The sequence below is a fragment of the Cicer arietinum genome, chromosome 3 (assembly GCF_000331145.2).
Source record: "Cicer arietinum cultivar CDC Frontier isolate Library 1 chromosome 3, Cicar.CDCFrontier_v2.0, whole genome shotgun sequence".
Classification (NCBI taxonomy): Eukaryota; Viridiplantae; Streptophyta; class Magnoliopsida; order Fabales; family Fabaceae; genus Cicer; species Cicer arietinum.
Window position 1 is genome coordinate 7,910,500 of NC_021162.2, and position 25,790 is coordinate 7,936,289.

The 25,790-nt window shown below is 31.6% G+C and overlaps 1 protein-coding gene and 1 non-coding gene across 4 annotated transcripts; both read left to right on the forward strand.

Moving 5' to 3' along the window:
* Window positions 1–1,098: 1,098 nt before the first annotated feature.
* Window positions 1,099–1,171, forward strand: TRNAE-CUC (transfer RNA glutamic acid (anticodon CUC)). The gene has a single exon. It is a non-coding gene; the product is annotated as a tRNA-Glu (tRNA).
* Window positions 1,172–4,848: 3,677 nt separating this feature from the next.
* LOC101491115 (uncharacterized) lies at window positions 4,849–10,991 on the forward strand. Of its 3 annotated transcripts, none has more exons than XM_004514353.4 (7): window positions 4,849–5,586; window positions 7,002–7,148; window positions 7,533–7,882; window positions 9,049–9,793; window positions 9,877–9,973; window positions 10,057–10,111; window positions 10,545–10,991. In XM_004514353.4, exons 1-7 carry the CDS (start codon window positions 5,166–5,168, stop codon window positions 10,605–10,607), a joined length of 1,878 nt encoding a protein of 625 aa, XP_004514410.1. In that variant the 5' UTR covers window positions 4,849–5,165; the 3' UTR covers window positions 10,608–10,991. The 3 variants fall into 3 exon arrangements, with proteins under 3 accessions (XP_004514410.1, XP_012575335.1, XP_012575336.1); XM_012719881.3 differs by lacking the exon at window positions 4,849–5,586 and adding an exon at window positions 5,624–6,550; XM_012719882.3 differs by lacking the exons at window positions 4,849–5,586; window positions 7,002–7,148 and having other exon boundaries at window positions 7,797–7,935.
* The last annotated feature ends 14,799 nt before the right edge of the window (window positions 10,992–25,790 follow it).

A 25,790-nucleotide genomic window follows, 5' to 3' on the forward strand; every position in this document is an offset into this window, starting at 1 on the left:
CTTAGCAAAACCCACGCTTCATTAAAAAATATGACAGTTTTGCATTGCAATCTTCTTCTTATTAAATACATTTATTGTTTTTTTATTAAAATAAATCCTTAATTAATACTACTAAGTATCTTGGAATATGAAAAATCAAAATTAATCATATACAAATATAAAGTGTATTTTAGCTACATCCATATATAGAATGAACACATTAACTAAACTATCAACTCTTTTTAATAACAGTAAAATATGTAATAAGTGTTTAAATTTAGAGAGGGAGGGAGTAGTTAATTTGTAATCTAATTTTAATTATTGTTTTTAATTATATCTTTTAATTAATATTATGTATATTATTTACAAAAACATTAATTTTATTTTATATTTATAATAATAAAAAATATATTAATAATTAATAAAAATAATTTAATAAAATAATTTATTTATTATTTTTTAACGTGTACAGAAACCATAAATTTATGGTCACTTATTTTGAAAAGGAATATTATTCGGGTATATATTCGAAATGTTTGTAATCTCAAATATTTACTCATACAATAATTAATGAAACATCTTTTGCAAGTGTTTTTATTTTTTAAATAAAAAACGACTTGTTCTAGAAAAATTATTTCACAAATATATAATAAATTTCAATACTATCATGGATGTATTTAGATTGGTGAAATGAGATGAAATGGACTGAAATTTAAGTTCTATTTTCGTTTTCTTTTTAAATAAATAAAATGGAGTGAAACTGTGAAACACATTCTGTTATACCACCACTCATTATTATTTTTTGTCCAATCAAATTTAGGAGGAATATGACCAAACCATATTTTAATTCCTTTTTTTTATAAATTATTTAAATAGTATTATATAATAACATGTAAGGGAAACATGCATTATTACTATTTGAAACGGTTACATATTCATCCAAAAAATATGTGTGAGCAAAAATTGTTTTTTTAGGAAGTGAGCAAAACAAATAATTAGTTAATTAATAAACCTGATTAACCAAACATTATATTTTCCTTCCTAAATAAACATTATATTGTCCATACAAATTTCAAATATTTAGCTTATATAATGTTGTAGATAATGTAAAGCAAACAATCCGTTGTAGTCTAGTTGGTCAGGATATTCGGCTCTCACCCGAAAGACCCGGGTTCAAGTCACGGCAACGGAAACTTTTTGGTTGATCCATCGTTGATTCCACCCATTATTTAGAAAAATATATTTCATATTTTTGTGGCAATTTTTTTTCTTCAGTTTTCAATATCAATCAAATTTCAAAAAATAGATTATAACCACTCACAGAAACTAGAAAAAACTTCTCCCATTATAGAGAATTGATTATTGAACTTTTATCACATCATTGTTGCAATAACTGAAAATATTATAAGGTACTTCTATATGGATGGGTTATTTTCTTTTGATAGACATGCAACCATATATAATATTTTCAATGCACATATGGCAAAATTGTAATAGCATGCATTTAATTTAGCAGAATAATTTTAATATTCACATTTAGAAGACTAAATTCAACACATTTTGAGAGATTCAATGTATATTACAAAATCTATTATTATGTGCTCCCTCCAACAATCAATGCATGTAATTAATTTAATATTTTAAATTTTCAACCGACCACAGTAATTAATATTTTACACGGTAATTCATAAAGGAATGCAACCACATATAATATGTTCAATGCAAACATGATAAAATTGCAATACCATGCATCTAATTTGGAAAATAATTCTAACGTTCACTTCTATAAGATTCAATAAGACACATTTTGAGAGAATCAATAACATCTTTTGATGTATTCAATGACACATTTTAAAATTTCAAAGCACCGTTTGAATTGTAATAATTTTAAAGACTCAATAACACATTTTTAATAGATTCAAGACAATACATTATATAACATTTTGAGAAATTAAAGGAAACATCTTTTAAATGACTAATTGGTGTGGTTGCATTTTTTTTAAAAGACAATTGATATCTTCACCTCTTGTAACGCCTCAGATTTTGATCCAAGACATTACTTAAAAATATTTATTTTTTTTCAAAAATGATATTAATTTATTTATTTACACATAAAATAATTATTAAATTAATAATAGCAATTACTAAAAAACACATATATAATATACATAAAAATTTTGGGGTGTTACACCTCTCAAAAATATTTTTCAGTTTTTGATATCAATCATACTTTATTGCATATCAAAATCCGAGAACCAAACTATAATCATTCACATCAACATCGGTTGTGAACCCTCCTCCAACATGAATATGCTCCAACGCACGACCATCAAATGACTTTTGACGAAAAATAATATGATTCCTAGATTTCCACGTAACCAAAACACAAACTAACCATATTCTTTGATTTTCACGTAACTCAAACACAAGTTAACCAAATGAGATTAAAAAGATATGTCTCTTCATACCAAGAACACATAACTCACCAAATTCTAGAGCATGGGCTAACGTAACATTAGAAAAAGTACCTTGAATACCTAACCACCCAAGAAATTTACCTCAAACTAAATCAAACATTAGACAATAAAAAAATGGTTAATATATTCCTATACCACAACCTCCAATGCAAAAACTAGAAGTTATATCAATGTTGCCTCAAACAACAAGCTATCCTTTGTAGGAATTCGATTATTCAGCAATCTCCATGCAAATATTGAAACTTTAATGACACAATTTTGTTCCAAGCAAGCTCCCAAAAGGTAGATGGTTCTTCGCCACATTAAAAACATACAAATTACTAACCCTTCTTTTATCACGCTCAAAACACACCCTATCCCACTTGATCCAATGAACTTTACAAGTCTCCTTACTACCCCACAAAAAGTCCTTTAGAAGAGATTCCATTTTATGGATAGTACTTGACATGATTTTGAAAAAAGAAACATAATATATTAGTAAAGCAGACAAGACAACTTTGATGAGAACCAAACGACTACAAATAGAACTTTTTTGATTCCTCCATCTAGATAACCTTCTTTGAATATTTTCAATTACAAGATTTCAAAAAGAAAGTCTCCTCAGATTAACACCATTAGGTAAACCAATATACTTAAATGGAACTTTTCACACCTTACAATTCAACATCTTATCGGCCTCCTCCAACCATGATTTAGAAACATTAATGCCCACCTAAACACTTATGAAAGTTTATCTTCAAACCAAATGCCAATTCAAGCTATTAGCTAAAACTTTAACTAACACCTTATACATTTACCCAAAAAGGGAGATGGGTCGAAAATCATTCAATAGGTGAGGATTGTCCTTATTAGAATAAGAACAATGAAAATACAATTAGAGTCTTTGATCAACTTACTGTTTTCATGAAATTTACATAAAAATATCATAAAATCACCTTAAATCTCATCCCAAAATTATATCAAAAAGTCAAAGTTTACATCATCAGGGTCTAAGCTTTTAAAGCTATCACAATCCTGCATAGTTGCCATCTCTTCCTCTTCATCAAAATATTCTCACCAAGGAAACTCCTTCCTCATTACTAAGAGACTAAAATTTGAAATTCGTCACCCGATCTCGCCCCAATTGAATTGATTAAAAATGACCTTAAGAATGTTGGAAAATTGTTTTCTAACTCTCTCCATACAACCATTCCCATTCTCGATACTAAATATATACATGTGTCGTCTCTTTAAGGAAACCACTCCATTTAAATTTAGAACATGTGCACATGCCAATTTTGTTTAATTGTAATTTGTCCTCCCACTTTATTATTGTTATAATAATAAGGTTGAAGTTTCCTTATATGTTCTTTTTAAATTAGTATTGTCTAAGCTCTTATTAAAGATTAATCCAAACATAAAACCAAAAATAAAAATAATCCAACCACAATATGAACTTAAGTCTATTTAATTTTCTATTGGAAGAAGACAAATGAATTCTCTTTATAAATATTTGACTTTATTGCACTTTTGGTCCTCTATTTTAGTTGAATCACGAAAATAGTCTCCTCATTTTATTTGTCCCCCAGTTTTGGTCCCCCAAACACAATCTTGATCCAAAACTTCATGAAATATTATTTTTTTAATGATGTGTCAAAAAAAAGATGATTTAGATGATTTCATGTGGATTAATTACATTTGCTTATTATTGCAAATTTATAAAACATATTTTCTATTTTTAAAAACAAATTTCTTGCATAAAAAGACATCTTGAATGCTATAAGGATTATTTTTAGTCAACATTGGTTGTTGGCTAATGAATTTTTGTATTTGTTTTTGTTTTTGTTGATGATGGAGAAGAAAACTGAAAAAGATAGAATATAATGAAATTAGGTATATATATATATATATATATATATATATATATATATATATATATATATATTTTATGTTTTTGTAATTAAATGATATAATAAAATAGAAAACGTGTTTTTAAAAATAAGAAATGTGCATGTTTTTAAAAATAAAAAATGTTTTTCTTTTACAAATTTAGAATAATAATAAAATATAATTAATCCACATGGAATCTTTCACATCATTAAAAAAATTATACTTTATCAAATTTTATACCAAAATTGTGTTTAGAGACCAAAACTAAAGACAAATAAAATAGAAAAAATTCAATTAAAATAGGTAGATAAAAAATACAATTAAACCTAAATATTTAATAAAATATTCCATACTTATAATTGATAAATAAACTTTTCACCCTAAAAAACCTATTGTGTTTTATTTAATTTCCTTCCATCCATCTCATTTCACATGCAAACATAACCTGACAAAAAAAGAGTCCTTAAAAAGTCACCTCAATTTACTTTCTGTTGAAGAAAATAACAACGGTTGATGAAAATAAGCATCGGAGAAGAAACATGTGATTGAGATTGAAGAGTTTAGACTAAAATACCCAAAGTTGAGCTAAACGACAAACAATTTTCCATTTCTTTTCATTTCTTTTCTGTCATTGCTTTCATGATTTGGCTGCTTACTACACACTCCTTTCTTTTCAAGTCTCACCTTTTTCTCCACAAAATTTTCCCGAGAAAACAAAAGAAAATTAAACCCTCACACTTTCTTTCCTTTTATTTCTTCCTTCATCACTCTTAAAAACATGCTTAACACTCAAATTTGAACCCTAACCGAAACCAAACAAAACTACTTCACTTCACTATCATGGACGCGCGTCGAGCTCCACGCGCCGTCATTGACCCTAAAGTTCGCAAAGTCGGATTCTTCGCTCCACCGGATCCGATTCCGTTGAACATCTCTCCTTCCGTCAATTCTCTATCTCCTGTCATGATCCCTCCGCCGCGACATTCGTCGGAAAATCTCAACATCAATACTCGCTACTCCGTCACTTCCCCTTCCGGCGAGGAATCTATCGCTATCTCCAGCAGTTCGTCGGAGTTATTTCCCCCTCCGATTTCCCCTGCACCGTCATCCAGAATCGTTGCCGGAGATGGAGGAGGAATTGCAGCTTCCTCGTTTCCGCGCGGTGGATTTGACGTGACGGCGGTGAAGGCTAGTATCGGAGTTCCGGTGTGTAAATTGACTACGGTTTCTGTAGTCAATGCTGATTCCCTTGCAATTGACGGTTAGGTTTTTTCTTCTTTTGCTTTGTTTTGATTCTTTTTGAATTGGAGAATTTTTATATGTTTCGAATTTGAACTTCATTTAGTGTAGCGTGAAAGTAGATAGAAATTGGAATTTAATATGATTTCGTTGAGATTTGTCTCAGCACATGGGAGGCTATAATAAATGTTTATTGCTATATATATATTTTATTTTGGTAAACAGTTTATTGTTCTATTTAATTCGATTGAATGAAGATTTTTATGATTGTATCTTTTTATTTTCTACAAATCTTCATTCAATCCAATGATTGTATCGTGGCATATTAATGTTTACAGACATTAATGCTTATCAATAGCAAGAAGAAGATTTACAGTATTTTGTAACATGTGCTTTATCAGTGTTATTTAGAGTTGGTTTTTTATAATTAATGTTTTCATATTTGTCTATGATAATGCATGGCATAATTCTAACATGTTTCTTTATGAAAATGGTATTTAATATGTTGAAATTGGCCATAGTGATAAAGTTTTGTTTGGCATAGCTGCATTTATGATTACTACTTAATTTCTGAATGATTGGAGGAGAACCTTTAGGAAGCTCGTCATTTGATGATATAAGCATAATGTGCTTTTGAAACAAGTTTCATTATGGCCTTTGTGCTTTTCTTGTAAGAATTGATTAAATAACACTTAATTTTTTAGGTGAAGCTGCATAGGTCTTTTTTTATTTCCTAATATCATTTGCATTGACATTAAGTGGAAAAAGTGGTGCTAATAAAGACTTTGTTCTTTCTATCATCGTTGTATTTGTAGTTCCTTTAAGTTTTTATTGCTGCTTAAAATTTTGTGTAATTCAGCAAGAGCTTTATTTAACACAGCTTGGGATAATATCAGAGCTTTGCAGTTTCTACAATGACTATCTTCTATGATTAACACTGTAATAGAGTCGTACAGTGCAATAGAGTCATGCTTTATCCTCAGTAGGTAAAAAGTTGACCTTAATACTTTCCGAAATAACTTTAATTGTGTAGTCATTCATATGTAGCCCTTGCAATACTATCGCTTTGCTTATTTGCTAAATGAAAATGCTGTGGCTACAGAAGTAGTACTCCGATGTTGTCTAAGCCTAATAGCTACTTTCGAGAAGTAGCCAATGCTTCTTAAGTGGGTCAATAAAATTATATGACCCTGTTGTTTTGATAAAAGTATGAAACTCACAACCACCTAATTTGGCACATTTTGAATCTTAGTTTATTTAATCTTTGATGGCTTTATGCAACAGTCGTTTTTTTCAAATTAAAAATTGCATGCATTTTCTGCCACCTGCTATATTGATCAATGATCAGCTTTTTAGTCTATATTAGTTTTTATTTTAAGTTTTAACTGTTTGGTTCTGCCTTTTTTACCCTTTCCCCTTCTTCCTTATTCCCCACAGAAAGAGAGAAAGCAGACAAAGGAGGAGGATCTGCAATGGAAGTGAAAGACCAAGCTATGAATTCAAAACAGAAGAAAGAGAAGTCCTCAAAAGCTGAAAGACGTGATCTTCAAGAAGCTCAACGAGCTGCAAAGGCTGCTGTAAAAGGTGTCTATTATCATTCAGCATGCCCTTGTTTGATTATATTAGTGCAATGTTGGTCTTGGTTATATTACATATAATATTGTCTTTCAAAAACTTCTATTGTTGAACATTTTAATTTTAAATTTCTCTGCAAAATAAGGGAATCCGAAACATGAATTTAAGAATTTGTCTGTCTATCTATCTCACTGAAAATGTTAGTTAAACATGTTTTTGGCCTAGTGCCATATTCAACCTACTGTGCGAGGATTTAAATGTTGTTTGTAATGATTTTAGCATGCCTAAATTGGGACATGAATCATGATGATGGGCTTTCATGATTATCTTTTGTTAATATAATTCAGTGTGACACTGCTAATTGGTATTTGCTTTTATACTATCTGTTGTTAGCTGAAGGAAACAAGCCATCTGGATCTGTGACTTCAGTGAATTTAAAATCAGCTAAAGCTGCAAAGCCCCCACAAAAAGTTGATAATACTTCTATTGCGGCTTCTGAGAAGAAGGGAGGTGATCGTCCATCAGAAAAGGATAGGAAAAAAGATGTTCCTCATCCACGCTTGCAATATGATGATAAGAGTAGAGTGGAGAAAGCTAAGCGTCGTGCTGTGGTAAACCAAACTGAAGCCAGGAACAGAGTGGAACTATTCAGACATTTGCCACAGTATGAACATGGGAGTCAGCTTCCTGATCTTGAGGCAAAGTTTTTCCAGATTGATCCTGTGCATCCTTCCGTTTATAAGGTGGCGATGTTATCCCATTATTTCAACTTGTTACAATCCATAATTCTTATATGGTCAGGTTTTACCCTTTCATAATATATGTGATGTTTTAGTTCTATTCTCATGGCTCAACATCTAGATAGTACCACAGGGTAAATAGGGTTTTCCTTGCACTTAAACCCTTTATGTCTCAAGTAAAGGTTTAGTAAACTCAACTTATACTAAAAATATCATTGCTGAAACTTGAAAACGGAAAGATTCACCTCTAAATTGATTTGACAGTGTTTATTTAACTTAATTTAATACAGTCAATAGTGGAAAAATGCTTATATCATCCAGCATATGAGAGGTCATTTATTGTACTCCTTAGCTACACTTTTTGTATTCAAATCATTAAATGGAAATGGTTTCTCCTTGTTTATTACTAGTAGTTTCATTTAATTCAATTTCATGACTTTAGTTTCTTAGAATGTTACCAATTTATTGCTTAATTTTTCATCAATAAAAATTTATTGTTGGAATTTTCAGTATTATCAGACACTCTAAAGTTCATGCATAGTGTGATGGTTGGAGTTTTGCATTATTTTGTGTCTCAAGTAATACATCTTGTGCATGAAAAGAAAGGGTCAAGTGGAGTTAAGGAAAGAAAGAGAAATACAGACTAAGCACTGCTAGGTTTAGTGCAATATGTTTGAAGCAAATGCTTAAAGCAATTATCTGTGCCATGGTTTATATAAAAAAATGGTAAAATTGGACTTCTTCTGGTTCTGATATATGTTTGTTTGGGGGGGAAAGATCAAGGCAAAGAATATGGAATGATGTGAGGAGTTACTTTTCTAAAGTATTTTTCACTCCTTTAAAGGCTCAAAATGATTTCATACCTCTTCTATTATTGCTTTATTATATTATATTGCAGTTGCACAATATCAACTTGCCTACCTTACTGTCTGAAAGTTAAGAAGTTTTTCCTAAATGACATCCAAATAAAAAATAAGGTATATCTAGGTAGGACCTATTGTATACTCAAAGGGACTATTAGCCAAACCGTTATTGAACTTTATTTGTGCTGTTTCTGTGGGTACTGGATAGTTTATTGATTAAGACTTAAGACCCAGTTCAATTTTTTTGTAAATTGGGCCCTTATGGATTTACCTTCCTCTAATCACTGTTTTTGTGGTGATTATCAGGTTGGTTTGCAGTACCTGTCTGGAGATATATCTGGTGGCAATGCTCGTTGTATTGCTATGCTTCAAGCATTTCAGGATGCCATCAAAGACTACGCAGTTCCACCTGAGAAGACCCTTGTGAGAGACTTGACAGCAAAAATAAGTAGCTATGTTTCATTCCTTATCGAGTGTCGACCTCTTTCAATCAGTATGGGAAATGCAATTAGATTTCTCAAAAGTCGAATCACAAAGCTACCTCCGACACTGTCTGAGTCAGAATCAAAAACTTCTCTTCAATCTGATATTGAACATTTTATAAATGAGAAGATTATACTTGCCAACAAGGTGATAGTAAATCATGCTGTCACAAAAATAAGAGATGGTGATGTTCTTCTTACATACGGGTCATCGTCAGCAGTTGAAATGATACTGTTACATGCACATGAGTTAGGGAAACAGTTTCGAGTTGTAGTAGTAGACTCTCGTCCAAGGCTTCAAGGGAAAGTTTTGCTTCGAAGACTAGTGGAGAAAGGTCTTAGTTGTACATACACTCATGTAAATGCTGTTTCCTACATAATGCATGAAGTTACCCGAGTTTTTCTGGGTGCTTCATCAGTGTTGTCTAATGGAACAGTTTATTCAGGAGTTGGGACTGCATGTGTTGCAATGGTTGCTCATGTGTACCATGTCCCTGTTATAGTTTGTTGCGAGGCTTATAAATTTCATGAAAGGGTCCAGCTTGATTCAATATGCTCCAATGAACTTGGTATGTAAACCGTGACTGATGGAGAGGATTCTTTTGCCATTTTGTCTGGAAGAAAGGTTGATGTTTCAATTGTTTTCTTACAGGTGATCCAGATGTCATTTCAAAGGTTCCTGGTAGAGAGGATGTTAACCTCTTAGATGCTTGGGCCAATACTGAAAATCTGCAACTTCTAAATCTGATGTAAGACACTTATATTTACACAATATAGTACCACAATTGTAATTTCCTTTCCCTGACCTTACATTTTTCTAAATTGCTGCCAGGTATGATGCAACACCTTCAGATTATGTTTCAATGATAGTTACAGATTATGGCATGGTGAGTCTTGGAATTTAAATATTTATCTATTTGCTGCTTGAAGTAGATACATAAAGTTCGCCCTACCCCTTGTACTGTTAGTATTCATGGATCAAAATAACATTTTGGACTAATACAAATCAAAAGGATAAAATAATACTAAATAAAAAAGGAAACTATTAACATACAACTAGATAGATAAAGAAAAGTGATTGATTACTACTTGCACTTCCCCCTTTAAATATTTAAATAAGAAACATTGAGTAAATAAAAGATAGAGATTAGCCTGGACATTCTAAACTAGGTAAATCCTTGGACCAGTAAAGCTCTCTAGTTCCATGATAAGATTCATTCATTTTTTTAATAGTCTTAAGGGGCATTGTCTTATATTTTTCAAACTTCAGTTATGACTGTTTATGCTAACCACAAGGTCTAACAATTTAACTTTTGGCAGATCCCTCCCACAAGTGTTCCTGTAGTTGTAAGGGAATATAGCAGAGAACAGGTGTGGATGTAAACTTTGCAAATGTGGATTAGACTCAATTTTGCGTGCATGCGAAATCGCTGTTTAACTACCCAGCAGCAATAAAATCAGTGAATGTTGTTGTAATGCATTTTTCTTATCTTTGAATAATGTAAGGTAATAGGTGGGACTCTTTGTACTTCTAAAATTTGGACATTTGTCTGTATTTTCCTGTCGCAGTGAAGAGTGCGAATTGTCGCCTCTCCAGACAGATTTTGGCCATGCATTCTTCAGGTTTAGCTGCTCTTTTTTTCTTAGTGCTATCCCAATTTTGATTAGTTATTTATTTAGTCAATCATGATAGTTAGATATATAATTCATGAAAAGATATTATAGCATTTTTTGATCTATGCATCAAAAGTTTTGTTGTTGTGTTCTCTTTTTCGGTCACAATTTTGATGTTTAGTTACTCTTTGCACTTGTATGGTTCATCACTTTTTTGTTACTGTAACTACGAAAACATCACCTTGTGCTGCTAGTGAAGTTGTCACTGAATAATTGTGTTTCGTGGGAATGTTCTAACTGGGAAACATTGAAAAGGATATAGTATTATTAGTATTTTGCTGTGTGTGATTCTAACATGCAGCCTCCTTATCACTCTAACTCTTCCACCTCAGTTATCATACGGAGTTTATATCCCCTTAAATTGTGTTTTTTAGTGAGAAAAGGATTTTGAAATGGAAACGGTAGCCATAACAATCAACATTAGCTGGATCGATACTAAAAAAAACATTGCATGTTATGTTTAGGATGGTATTTATTGCAGTTCCATTATCTTGTGAGGTATGCAATCATACGAAGGTATAGTTGCTCTATCCTAATGTGTAGCTATACCCACAACCACGTGTTCTTGTTATTAAAGGGACAAACTACTTTGAAAATGAGATGATTGTTATTGGAAGAGAGTGATGGGCAACAATGTAACATGCTCAAGCAAGGGTGACGTGAGAAATAGAAGCACGACTACATTAAAACCTGTAATTCGTGTCGAAATATGATTGGGGATAGGTCAATTTATGCTCTGAATGACATATGAATATGCCATTTCGATGAGTGGATAAAAACTCATTTATGCACCTCACTTTGTTATTTCTTTCATGAACAAGGACTAGTGAAAAAGTTACTGTTAAAATTTTGGTAGTGAAATGATAATTTGCAGTGATGTAGCCTTGGCCTAGAAAGAGCTAATTTGTAGTAACATGTTCATGCATTGTTTCTAATTTTTTAATAAACTATCAATTTAGTCTATGAAATATGACTATTGTCGATTTAGTCACTAAACTATATAAATATAATAATATTCGTCCAATAGGTGTTACTTGAGGAGTAAAAGTTTAGCTTTGAACCCTTAAGAGACAGAGCTTGAATCTCGTATGAGCCGGTTAGAAAATTGTCATTTGTGTTATTGATTAATAATAATATTCTCATTCTCCAATTTATTTTTAAGAAGAAATTTGTCCTTGAAATATTATTAATCCATCAATTTAAGCATTGAATTTTCATTCTATCTCTTACTTTTAAAAGCTACTGATAAACCAAAATTGATAGATTAATAATAGTTTTGGGACTAGTTTATAAAAAAAGTAAAATTGCAGTAGTAATCTTACATTAAAAATAACATTTATTTTACGATATTTATTTTTTGTTAAAGTGATATTTATTATGAAATGCATGGAGTAGTAATTTATCTCTTGCAAAATTTTCTTGGAGGTAAGCTAATATGGATACGTATGTGGTTGCCAAGGCGACCCATATACTATTCTAGCCCTCAACTATTTCATGACGTCCCAACATATTGAGAGAAACACAATATTGTTGAAAATGTATTTCAATGAATAACTCTTACGTACTGTACTGTACAATATTTATAAACTGAACCAAGACTGTAAAAAAGAAAACAAATTTTACTAATGAAGATAGAAAGTAAATGGAGACTATTGCATGATCTCCTTGTGTGCTAATCTTTCTATATACACAATTATATCCTAAATTAGAATATTATGCCCTTGATTTACATAATTAATACTTCTAACACTCTCCCTCAAGCTGATGGGAATATATGATTCATAGCAAGCTTGCACACCATATTATCAAATTGTCCCTTAGGAAGACTTTTTGTCCGCACATGTGCTACTTGACTTGTGGTAGGTATTAGAGCTGTCAATTTGACAAGCTCCCTAATTATTGGCCCTAGCCCACATTTTGAAGGGGCCAAAAAAATTAATAATTTAAAAGGCCCCCAAAAACAAGGCCCCCTAAAAATTTGTGGGCTTAGGAGGCCCATAGACCCACTTTTTTTAAAAAAGAATCGATTTTCTTTTTTTAGAAATAAAATTTTTCAATTTTTTCACCGATAATTTTATTTTTATTTTTTTCTATAAAATTTTCCGATAAAAAATTTCTGACTTTTTTCGATAAAAATTTTCTGATTTTTTTTCGATAAAAAATGTCCGATTTTTTGTTTCGATAAAAAATGTCTAATTTTTTTTTTCGATAAAAAATGTCCGATTTTTTTCGATAAAAAATTTCCAATTTTTTCAATAAAAAATGTCCGACTTTTTTTGGATAAAAAATGTTTGATTTTTTTTCGATAAAAAATTTTCATTTTATTTTGAATAAATTTTTTTTCAAGAAAAAAATCTTAAAATTAACAAAATATTGGAGGCCTATGGGCTCCTAGAGCCCCCTCCCTTAGGCCCCATGAAATAATGGGCCGAAATTAAGGGGCCCTTAAAAGATTTCTTCGATAGAGGGCCTAATAATAAAAAAAAAAAGTAAGGGAGCCTTGTAGTTGGGGTTTTTTTGACGGCTCTAGTAGGTATGTAGGAGATGCAAATTTCACCACTATCAATTTTTTCCTTAATGAAGTGGATCTCCTATCATTTACATTACATGCCTAGTCAACATCTGTGTAAGCTTCAACCTGGACGGGTCCTCTATTTTTGAATAGTAACCATTTTCTTGGACTTCCCTTCAAGTATCTCATAATTCTGAAAACAGCTTCAAAATAAATTGATTTATCATCTTCCAGCCAAAAGTTGGTAGCGTTCTCAATCTACCACTTCACTTTCAGATGTTGCTTTTAACTTAACATTGGGATCCATTGGTGTTTCTACTCCTGTTTCCTGGAGTAAATCAAGGATATATTTGCACTGGTTGAGAAAGATGCCTTCTTAGACCTTGCAAACTCCATCCCTAGAAAATACTTTAATTTTCAAAAGTCTTTGATATCCAATTCAGTTTCAAGTCTTCTCTTCAAATCACTAATCTATTTAACATCATCTCATGTCATAATAATGTCATCAACATACACTATAAGAATGGCAACTTTACCTTTAAAAAATAAAGTGTGATATGCCTGACCTTGAGTGAAGCCATGTCTCTTGACAACACTTCCAAATCTTTCAAACCAGACCCTTGGTGATTGTTTTAATTATCCATATAAGGATTTTTTTTCAATATGCAGACCTTGCCTCTCCCAAGATTTTCTTCAAACCTAGGTGGTAAACTCATACATACCTCTTCATGTAGTTCTCCATTCAAAAACGTATTTTTTTACATCAAATTGATGTCACAGCAAGGGAGAGATGGATTATGATATAATTAATTTTAGCAACAGGGGCAAAGGTTTCTTAGTAGTCTATACCATGAGTTTGAGTAAATCCTTTTGCTACTAATCTTGCTTTGTATCCTTCCACACTTCCACCAGCCTTGCACTTCACTGTAAAGACCCACTTACACCCTACTGCTTTTTTATCTTGACGAAGATCAGTGATCTCCAAGTATTATTTTTTCTCAGAGCATCTATCTATTCTTTCAGTGCTAATTTCCAATTCGGATCACCTAAAGCTTCCTAAATAGTTCTAAGCACAAACATATTATAAATCCAAGACAAAAAGCCTTGTGAGTGTCTGATAACTTGGCATATGACAAGTAATTGGACATGGGGTGTTTAGTGCATGTTCATGTACTTTTCCTTTCAGCAATTGAAAGGTAAAGATCAACAAAATGGTCATCCTTACTTTCATAGAATTTCTTGGTAATTGGATTAAAACATTTGTAACCCTTTTTATTGGAAGCATATATAAGAAAATACAATTTTTAGCTTTAGGATCCAATTTGGAACGAAAAGTGTATAGGATGTGGATATAAAACATTTTAAGAAGATCATTAGTGATTCGAGATATGGGAAAATTATTTTGCAAAACTTGTAAAAGAGTTTTATATTCTAAAACACGAGATGACATTCTATTCATTAGACAAGAGGTGATTAGTATAGTATTTCTCTAAAGATATTTAGGTACATTCATAGCAAACATAATAGCTCTAATAACTTTAAGGAGATGCCTATTTTTTCTTTCAACGATATCCTTTTGTTGTAGAATATCACGACAAGTGTATTGATGAATTATCCCTTTAGCTACTAGAAATGTACTTAAACATTAATTGGTTAAAATATTCAAATAGACGGTAGAATACTAATTTTTGTCTAAATTGGTTTTCAATCATTTGGAAAAAATCTTTGAACCTTTGCTCTACTTTAGATTTTTTTTCATGAGGTAAACTTAACACACTCGTGTGTGGTCATAAATAAATGTTACAAACCATTTTTTATCTGGATGATCCAGATAAAAATTAAGGTTTGGAAGCAGAATATGATTTTGGAGGAATTACACACGAGAGTCTATTGCCAAGTGACACGTTTCACAATGAAAATTGGAAGAATTTATTTCTTTTGATAATTCAGGAAACAAATGCTTAAGATAAGGAAAACTAGGTTGCCCTAATCTTTTATGCCGTACCATAGCTTGATTTGAAACAGGGAGTAAACTAGCACTTCGTAAACCAGAAATCCTTGTATTACTAGTATGAGTTTCATTAAAGTAGTACAACCCATTCATCTCTCTAGCAGTTCCAATCATCTTACCCGATATCTGGTCCAGAAAAACACAAATCGAAGAACGTGTCTTCTGACAATTTATGAAAATTAAGATGATTACATGCAAATTTAGGAATATATAAAAAAATGCAAAGTAATATTCTCTAAAAAATGTATGTTGCCTTTTCCTGCAATACTGGAATAACTACCATATGCTATCCTAACTTTTCCAGAACCTAAACTAGGGAAATTATGTTCGAACAGGTTGAAGTATTTCAATTTTGGAAAGAGTAAATTTGGGTGAGAGTTGAGACTCATTCTTAGACACGATATCAGAATTAGTGTGGGATGGGAAAGAAAAATAAAAAAGGAATCTAACTCTATGAACTTGCACCGTCTGATACAATATAGAGAGAAACACAATATTGTGAAAATACATTTCAATGAATAATCTTTCTGTACAATACAATATTTATAAGTTGAACCAAGACTCTAAAAAAGGAAACATATTATACTTGTTGGGTGGACTCATTTTTCAAGTGGAACCCACTAGTTTTATTAGTATTAATATTATTATTAGTATTATTATTATTGAAAAAAAAGAAAGAAAAAAAAAGGTATTATTGGGTTAGGCCCACGTGAAGGAAATAAAAGAGATTTAGAAATCCTAAGAATTAAAATAAAGAATAAATGAAAAAGAGAACGGTTGCCAGAAGAAAAATAAGGGTTTGGTTCCGGTGGTAACAGGTGTGTAGCAAACTTGCTCCGTTTGATCTACAAATTTAGTATGTTATTCATAGCACTGAGTTTGTTACTTTAATATATAGTTTGAGTAGTTTTATCTTCTCTGAGTGTTACTTTTGCATACCCACTTTAGTGGAAGGATGTTATAAGGTTGTTATTGTTGATTGATGTTCCCTATTAGGAAGACTCTGGTGTATCCATTAATTATTATAATAGAAGTTTTTCTGAACTAGGTCATGTGGTTTTTATTCTCTCAAATTGAGGGGAAGTTTTCCACGTTAAAATTGTGTTTGTCTCATATTTAATTTTCTGCCAATTATTTTTGCTCTGTGGAATTGTATTTTCTGTTTGACCATTATCTGCACAGGTGGGGGATAATATTCCACATTATTGAGACAGTTATCGCTAATTATCTCTGGTTTTCCCAACAAAGTGGTATCAAAGTTCAGTTATTTTATTTGTGCATTTAAATGGATGAGAAAAATAAAGGTCCCAATATGATTAAACTCAACTCTTCTAATTACACACTTTGGAAGACTCTCATGGAAGACATGTTATACAGTAAAGATTTGTAGGATTCTATTGAGGGTAACACTGCTAAACCCGCAGATAAATATGACGCTGACTGGAAGAAGATGAATAGAAAGGGAGTGGCGTTGATCAAACAATGGTTGGATCTTAGTGTATATCCACATGTTGAAACTGAAATAGATGCTAACAAGAAGTGGGAAAAATTAAAAGAGTTGTATGAACGAAAGAATGTGAAAATTAAAGCATTATTGATTCGGAAGCTGGTGAATATGAAATACAAAGATGAGGATTCAATGGCAGATCATATGAGTATTTTTCAGAATACAATGAATCAGTTGACAATTGCAAAAATTAAATTAGATGATCAGTTGCAAGCGTTGTTATTGTTGAGTTCCTTGCTTGATAATTGGGAAGTCCTTGTTGTGACGTTGACCAATTCAGCTCCAAGTGGAAAGTTGAAAATGTCAACAGTTGAAGAGAGCATGTTGAATGAAGAAGCTCGAAGAAAAGAATGTGGTTTGATTGGTTCGAACATGGTTTGATTGGTTCTTCCTCAAAGTCAGAAGCACTAGTTACAGAGTCACGGGGGAGAAGTCAATCTAGAAACATCCATAGACGCGACAACTCTGAAAGTCATAGCAAGTCAAGAAGCAAGCCGAGGACTAGAAAAGAAGTGATATGCTATCATTGTGGCAAAACGGGTCACATAAAAAGAAATTGGAGGTTCCTTAAGAGAGATCAATCAAGGGAAAATGATGACGACAAAGAGAAGAAAATGATAAAGATATAACAGCAGTTGCATCTGTTAATAATGTCTACATTATTTGTGATGATAATTCCATAAACCTTGCATGTCAGGATTCAACTTGGATTATTGATTCGGGTGCCTCATATCATATTACTCCTAGGCGTGATTTCTTTCCATCTTACAATGCTGGTGATTTTGGCATGGTAAAAATGGGAGATGAATGAGTATGTAAAATTATTAGTCTGGGAGATGTTTGGGTTGAAACTGGGATTGATTGCAAGCTTCGATGGAAGAATGTTAGACATGTACTTAATATTCGTCTCAATTTGATTTCGGTGAAAGCCTTGGATATTGAGGGTTATCACACTTACTTTGGTGGTGGTGGTATATGTAAAGCCACCAAATGGTCCCTAGTGGTTGCAAAGGACCAAAGTTCCATTTCCCTCTATAGGATGCCTACGAAGCTATGCAAGGAAGAAGTGAATGCAATTGAAAATGCATCTTCTAATTTATGGCATATGCGCTTCGGTCACTTGATTGAGAAAAGACTCAACATACTTGCAAAGAAAAATTTTCTTCATGTGAAAGGTACGTCTCTAAAAACTTGCACTCATTGTTTTGCTGGAAAACAACATAGAGTTTCTTTTCATAATACTAGTCCTCATATGAGGCAAAATATTCTTGATTTAGTTTATACTGATGTTTGTATGATGGATAATAAATCTCTTGGTGGTGCATCATATTTTCTTACTTTTATTGACGACCACTCTATAAAAGTGTGGGCATTTCCTTTGAAATCTAAAGACCATGTATTTGGAGTCTTCACACATTTTCATGCAAGTGTTGAAAGAGAAAAGGGAAGGAAATTGAAATGTGTTCGATCAGATAACGATGGTGAATACAGAGGTCCATTTGAAGAGTATTGTAGAGAACATGGAATTGGGTTTGAGAAAACAGTTCCAAAGACACCTCAGCATAATGGTGTTGTAGAGAGAATGAATCGTACGATTAATGACAGAATGAGATGTATGCTCTCTCATGCAAAATTATCGAAATCCTTTTGGGGTGAACAATGAAAACTGCAGTGGATTTGATCAATCTTTTTCCTTCTATTTCACTTGATGGTGATGTTCCAAATAGAGTGTAGACATGGAAATATGTCTTACCGTCATTTAAGAGTTTTTGGTTGCAGATGTTTTGTTCACGTTCCAAGAGATGAGAGGTCCAAGCTTGATAGTAAATCCAAATAGTGTATATTCGTCGGTTATGGTGATGAAGAATTTGGTTATAGATTGTGTGATCCCGAGATGTGATATTTTTTAAAGACCAGACTATTGAAAATTTTGATAAAGCTGAAAAACTAAAACCAAATTTCATAAGTTACATTGATGTTGCGCCTAATCCCCCTGCAGAAACCTTTGTTGATGGAGGAGATATACAGGTAGATGATGAGAATGTAACTGATGATCATGTACCTTACCCTAATGAGCAGGTTCCAGTTGAGCCACCTGTCGAGTTTGAGTTGAGAAGATCTACTAGAGATTGTCAACCTTCTCAAAGATATCCTCCACATGAGTATGTGATGATCACTGATAGTGGAGAGCCAGAGTATTATCAAGAAGCTATTACAAATGTTGATAAAGAAAAGTGGTTGAAGGCCATGCAAGAAGATATGACTTCCTTGCATGAGAATAACACATTTGATTTGGTAAAGTTGCCTAATGGTAGAAAATGGCTCAAGAACAAATGGGTATACAAAATAAAGGCAGAAGAGAATAGTTCTCAACCAAGATACAAAGCAAGATTGGTTGTGAAAGGTTTTAATTAGAGAAAAGGTGTTGACTTTGATGAAATTTTTTTCACCTGTGGTGAAGATGTCCTCTATCCGTGTTGTGCTTGGGTTAATAGCTAGTTTGAACCTAGAAGTTGAACAACTTGATGTGAAAACTGCATTCCTTCATGGTGATTTGGAGGAAGAGATCTATATGGAGCAACCAGAGGGTTTCGAAGTCAAAGGTAAAGAGCAACTTGTGTGTAAATTGAAGAAAAGCTTGTATGGGCTCAAGCAAGCACCTCGACAATGGTACAAGAAATTTGATTCTTTCATGGAGAAACATGGGTATGGTAAAACTACTTCTGACCATTGTGTGTTTATCAAGAAATTCTCTGATGGTGATTATATTATTCTCTTATTATATGTGGATGACATGTTGATTGTTGGTCATGACACTAAGAAGATTCAATCTTTAAAGAAAGATTTGAACAAGTCTTTTGCAATGAAAGACTTAGGTCCTGCAAAGCAAATTCTGGGTATGAATAAAGGCAGAAGAGAATAGTTCTCAACCAAGATACAAAGCAAGATTGGTTGTGAAAGGTTTTAATTAGAGAAAAGGTGTTGACTTTGATGAAATTTTTTTCACCTGTGGTGAAGATGTCCTCTATCCGTGTTGTGCTTGGGTTAATAGCTAGTTTGAACCTAGAAGTTGAACAACTTGATGTGAAAACTGCATTCTTTCACGGTGATTTGGAGGAAGAGATCTATATGGAGCAACCAGAGGGTTTCGAAGTCAAAGGTAAAGAGCAACTTGTGTGTAAATTGAAGAAAAGCTTGTATGGGCTCAAGCAAGCACCTCGACAATGGTACAAGAAATTTGATTCTTTCGTGGAGAAACATGGGTATGGTAAAACTACTTCTGACCATTGTGTGTTTGTCAAGAAATTCTCTGATGGTGATTATATTCTTCTCTTATTATATGTGGATGGCATGTTGATCGTTGATCATGACACTATGAAGATTCAATCTTTAAAGAAAGATTTGAACAAGTCTTTTGCAATGAAAGACTTGGGTTCTGCAAAGCAAATTATGGGTATGAGAATCACTCGTGACAGAAAGAATAATAAATTGTGGTTGTCTCAACACAATTATATTGAGAAGGTGTTAGAGAGGTTTAACATGAGCAATTGCAAATCTGTTAGTACTCCATTTGCTACTCATTTTAAATTGAATTCTCATAAATGTCCTACAAGTGAGAAAGACAAAGAAGAGATGAAGAAGGTTCCTTATGCATCTGCAGTTGGTAGTTTGATGTATGTCATGGTATGCACAAGGCCAAATATTGCTCATGCAGTTGGAGTTGTTAGTCGGTTTCTCTCTAATCCTGGTAAAGATCATTGGCAAGCAGTGAAGTGGATTCTTAGATACCTTAGAGGCACTTTCAAAGTGTGTTTATGCTATGAAGGTGGTGAACCTGTGTTGGATGACTACACATATGCAGATATGGCAGGTGATATTGATTCTAGAAAATCTACTTCTAGTTATATTATGACTTTTGCAGGGGGAGCTGTGTCTTGGCAATCAAGACTACAAAAGTGTGTTGTTTTGTCCACTACTAAAGTTGGGTACATTGCAACAACTAAAGCTTCCAAAGAACTCTTGTGGATGAAGAAATGTGTACACGAGTTAGGCCTTAAGCAAGACAAGTTTTTGTTATTCTGTGACAGTCAGAGTGTGATCCGTCTCAGCAAGAATCCGACTTTTCATGCAAAGTCGAAGCATATTCAAGTGCGGTATCATTGGATGCACTGGAAATGAAGTCACTTTTAATTGAGAAGATTCATACTGATGAGAATGGTTCAGATATGATGACGAAGACCTTGCCTGTGTCGAAGATGATATGATGTAGAAAGAAAGCTGACATGGTTGAGCAGTACCTTCACACTTGAGTCGTGAGGGGGAGATTTGTTGGGTAGGCTCACTCCCCAAATGGAACCCACTGGTTTTATTAGTATTAGTATTATTATTATTGAAAAAAAAGAAGAAAAAAAAAAGAAAGGTTTTAATGGGCTTGGCCCACTAAAAGGGATTTAGAAATCCTAAGAATTAAAACGAAGAATGAATGAAAAAGAGAACGGTTGCCAGTGAAGAAAAATAAGGGTTTGGTTCCGGTGGTGGTAACAGGTGTGTAGCAAACTTGCTTCGTTTGATCTACAAAGTTAGTATGTTATTCCTACCACTGAGTTTGTTACTTTAATATATAGTTTGAGTAGTTTTATCTTCTATAAGAGTTACTTTGGCATACCCACTTTAGTGAAAAGTTGTTATAAGGTTGTTATTGTTGATTGATATTCCCTATTGTTATTAGGAAGACTCTGGTGTACCCATTAATTATTATAGTGAAAGTTTTTCTAGACTAGGTCCAGTGGTTTTTATTCTCTCAAATTGAGGGAAGTTTTCCACTTGTTTGTCTCATATTTAATTTTCTTCGAATTATTTTTGCTCTGTGGAGTTTTATTTTTTGTTTGACAATTTATCTGCACAGGTGGAGGAAACATATTCCGCATTATTAAGATAATTATCGCTAATTATCTCTGATTTTTTCCAACAATACTAATGAAGACAAAAGAAATAGAGATTATTGCATGATCTTCTTTTGTGCTAATCTTTCTGTCTACCCTTGATTTACACAATTAATACTTCCAACACAACATGTATTGATTCAACTTTGATTAACGATACACAGTAATTGTATATAAAAAAAATACTAAATAATTTCTCAATAAGAAAGTATCATAATTTTTTTCATTAATTCTTGGGAAATGTATTGAGTGAAATTTTTTGTTTAGGAAATTAATATATAGTTCTAAACTAATAGATAATAGTCTTTTATCAAATAAAAAAAAAAAAAATTTATAATAGTGCATCTATATTGCTAATAATGTTAGGAATGATTTTTTAGGAATAGGTTTACCCTTCCAAACTTTGTTATTTGATTTGGTCTCTCTCACCCCAATTTTTTTATTATTGAGGTGTCAATATAGTTGAGATGTCAGCTGTTCATAATGATTTTTTGTATGCTCTTGATTCGTTGAAAAAAAATAAAATCAAGGTTGCTGATACTACATGCAATCAGACCAATAATATAAGTCATTCTAACCAATTGTCACATTGTATATGTTAACTTTGTTATTTTATGATAATAATATATCTAACTTTTACATAGTATAAAGAAGGTTTGTGTTTTTAAAGACAATCTAAAATTAGATTTGATTCAGATTTATAATTGAAGAAATTTTTTGAGCAAGTCGAAAAAAATACATGGTCAAGATTTGAAGAAGATACGATCAAAATCTTATCAACAATAAGATATAAATTATTTACAAGAAGATTTGATCAAGATTTATCTACAAAAATATATTAATTATTTACAAGAAGATTTGATAAAGATTTATCACAAGAAAATTTGATCAGGATTTATCACAAGAATATATGAATTATTTACAATAAGATATATATGTATTATCTACAAGAAGATTTGATCAAGATTTATCTATAAGAAGATATGAATTATTTACAAGAAGATTTGATCAAGAATTGTTTACAAGAAGAAACACTCACCATAAGATACATTTATTATTTGCAAAGATATGATTCAAATTTTGAAAGAAGACAAAATACTGAATTGAACTTAGTCATATTCCTACTTGTAAAAGTTCAAAAACCAATTAAACACTATGTTCCCGCCAAAATCAAAGCAAGCAATAGGAAGAATGTTTCATCTGAAGAGTTTGTGAAAGCAATCTTAATAAAATACAAATAGTATCAATCTGGAGAATTTACAAACTCAATCTTAACAAAATACAAACAATATCAATCTGAAGAATTTACAAATTCGATCGGAACAAAATACGAAGAAAATCAATTTGGAGAATTTACAAACTCAATCTAAACAAAATACGAACATAATCAATCTAGAAGAACTTCTCATATTGGATCCTGAAATAAAGAATTGGCTAAAGAATATATTATCAAAAAGCATATTGTTAAGAATTATTTTTTAATAAGATCATTGTTGACCAAGATAGGAATGAAGATATAATTCAGAATTAAACAAGGACTAAATTGAAGCCTTAATTTTATCTATAAATAGATACACAATGTTGAAGAAGAAGATCATTGAAAATAAAAAAAGAGTAGAAGAATTCAAGCTCAGAATTCCAAATTCATCTTAGAGTTCAAAGAGAAAAACACTTGTTCGAATGAGAAATATTTTCTAAATTTTTTTTAGAGTTTGATAGTCATTCTTATAATTAGCTTGTTCAAAACAACTACTCAAGTTCTAAACCTTTGTATTCAAACTTGATTGTGGTGCTAATGGTTTTTCAATAATCTAGGGTTGTTAGATTGTGTGGAGAAGACTTGGTTGTTAGAGTCAATGTGTGTTCCTCAAAAGTATGAGATTGTCAGGCTATTTAAGAAGACTGGCTTGGAGGATCAGATGCTTTATAATTCAAGTTGTTGAATTAGTGGATTAAATCATTATGAATGAATGGATTAGATGTAGTCAAGTCAGTGGTGAACCAATATAAATTACTTGTGTTACTTTATTCATGCACTCAGTTTTGCTATTTTTTCTTCTCCAAGTAAATCATCAAGTATGAATCAGTTCAATTTTATTAGTTTAATCAAATAAAATTATCATTCCCGTGTTTCCACCTTCAATTTTATCATATCAATAATGTATTAATGTTACTTTCTTTTATTATGTCTTTTCCAACTCTTGTAAATTATCTTTATGATGTCATTAATGAAGAATAATTTACTAAAGTAATTCATAATTTCTCTTTCTCTTTCTCATACAAAATTATCCGAGTGAATTTATGTGTCATTCATTGAAATGACATATTTTGAGATTAACTTTTTTGTAGTTTTTTTAATTTATTTTTATAATAATTTTAATATGAAGATTTTTTTTATAATGTTTATCGAGGGTGAATTACCATGTATATCAAATTTGGATTCTTTTACATGGTGAATTATGTCTTAACCTCGAGAATCTTCCATACCATTGTTAGTCAAATCGGGTCGGTCCAAAATGGCGAGTTCGGCTCTAAACAAAACTTTAAGATTCATTTGTGTTAGTTGTTAGATGCTTAGACATCAATATAAGATATATAAAAATAGTAAATAATTAATTAAAAAAATATATTAGTATTAATGGATTTCGAAAGTGAATAATCGATTAGAATGTTGTTACTCGTCTATAATATTTGACCAGAATTAAAAAATAACAACTTTTTCTAGTTTGGAATAGATAATATGTCGTCATATCTTTTGGTAAGCGTCTGAATATATAAGGACATTTAATAGTGAGATTGATAAACCGATTTCCATTTCCATAACTCTTTCAAATCTAAATCAATTTCCACTTCGTTTATCGTTGTGAGATTGATGATTCAAACAACTTCTAGTCATATTCTTTCTTATTGATCATAATTATTCTCAATCGATAAGTTAACATCAAACTTTATGTTTCTATTTTTTTTCTTCATAGAATCCTTACATTTATTAATTATTTGTGTTCTATTTGAATATTCATGTGTTGAGCATCAAAGATCCATTCTTCTAAGGAAACAAGTCAGTAATCCACAATTCATCGATTAAGGTATAAATGAGGATTTTGACTTAAAGATATATATTAAGTGGATTGTGTAGGTTTATTAAATATGGATGTCTCATTACCCCTAGACTTGTAACGCCTTGGGGACAATGGAATTGATTATGTATGTTAGATGTTTGATATACGTTTTGATTATTATGTATGGTAATATGTGTTATTGGATTTTGTACTAAATAAAAGTTATATGATTAAAAATAATGAATGATGATATTTGATATTTAGAATATCTCTGTTTTTTATGAAACAATTTTCTATTTTGTTTATTAGTATGATAATCAATTAGTGTTGTAGATGAGTCAATTAGTATGTAAAAAAATATGATTAATCAGATAGTGACTTAACAATAATCGATTAGTTTAAGTTAATATAGAATAACTTATTAATTATACATTGGTAATAGTAGAATAGTGTCCATGACAAAAAATGCCTAAGTGAAGTAATAAACGATAATTAAGAATTATTTAATCAATTATAATGGTATTTAGGGTTTAAAATTCATACCAATCAAGAATAACGTATTAATATGTGGTGGTTTCGATTAGATAAAGAATCGGAATTAGAAAATGGTTAAGTTATTAGTTAAATGATTGAGGGTTTAGAGTCAATCGATTAGGTAAAAAATAACTATGTTATAGATTAATCATTTGGTTAATCACTTCGATTATACGTTAATCTATTATAGCACACTTAATTGTAGATATGGGTTGAATGTTGTCTAAAAAGTGATGGTTGATAATGAATGTCATGCCCAACATATCATATGTTGTATTAATATAGTAGTTGTGTCATGATAGAATCAGAGCTCAACGAGGAAACTT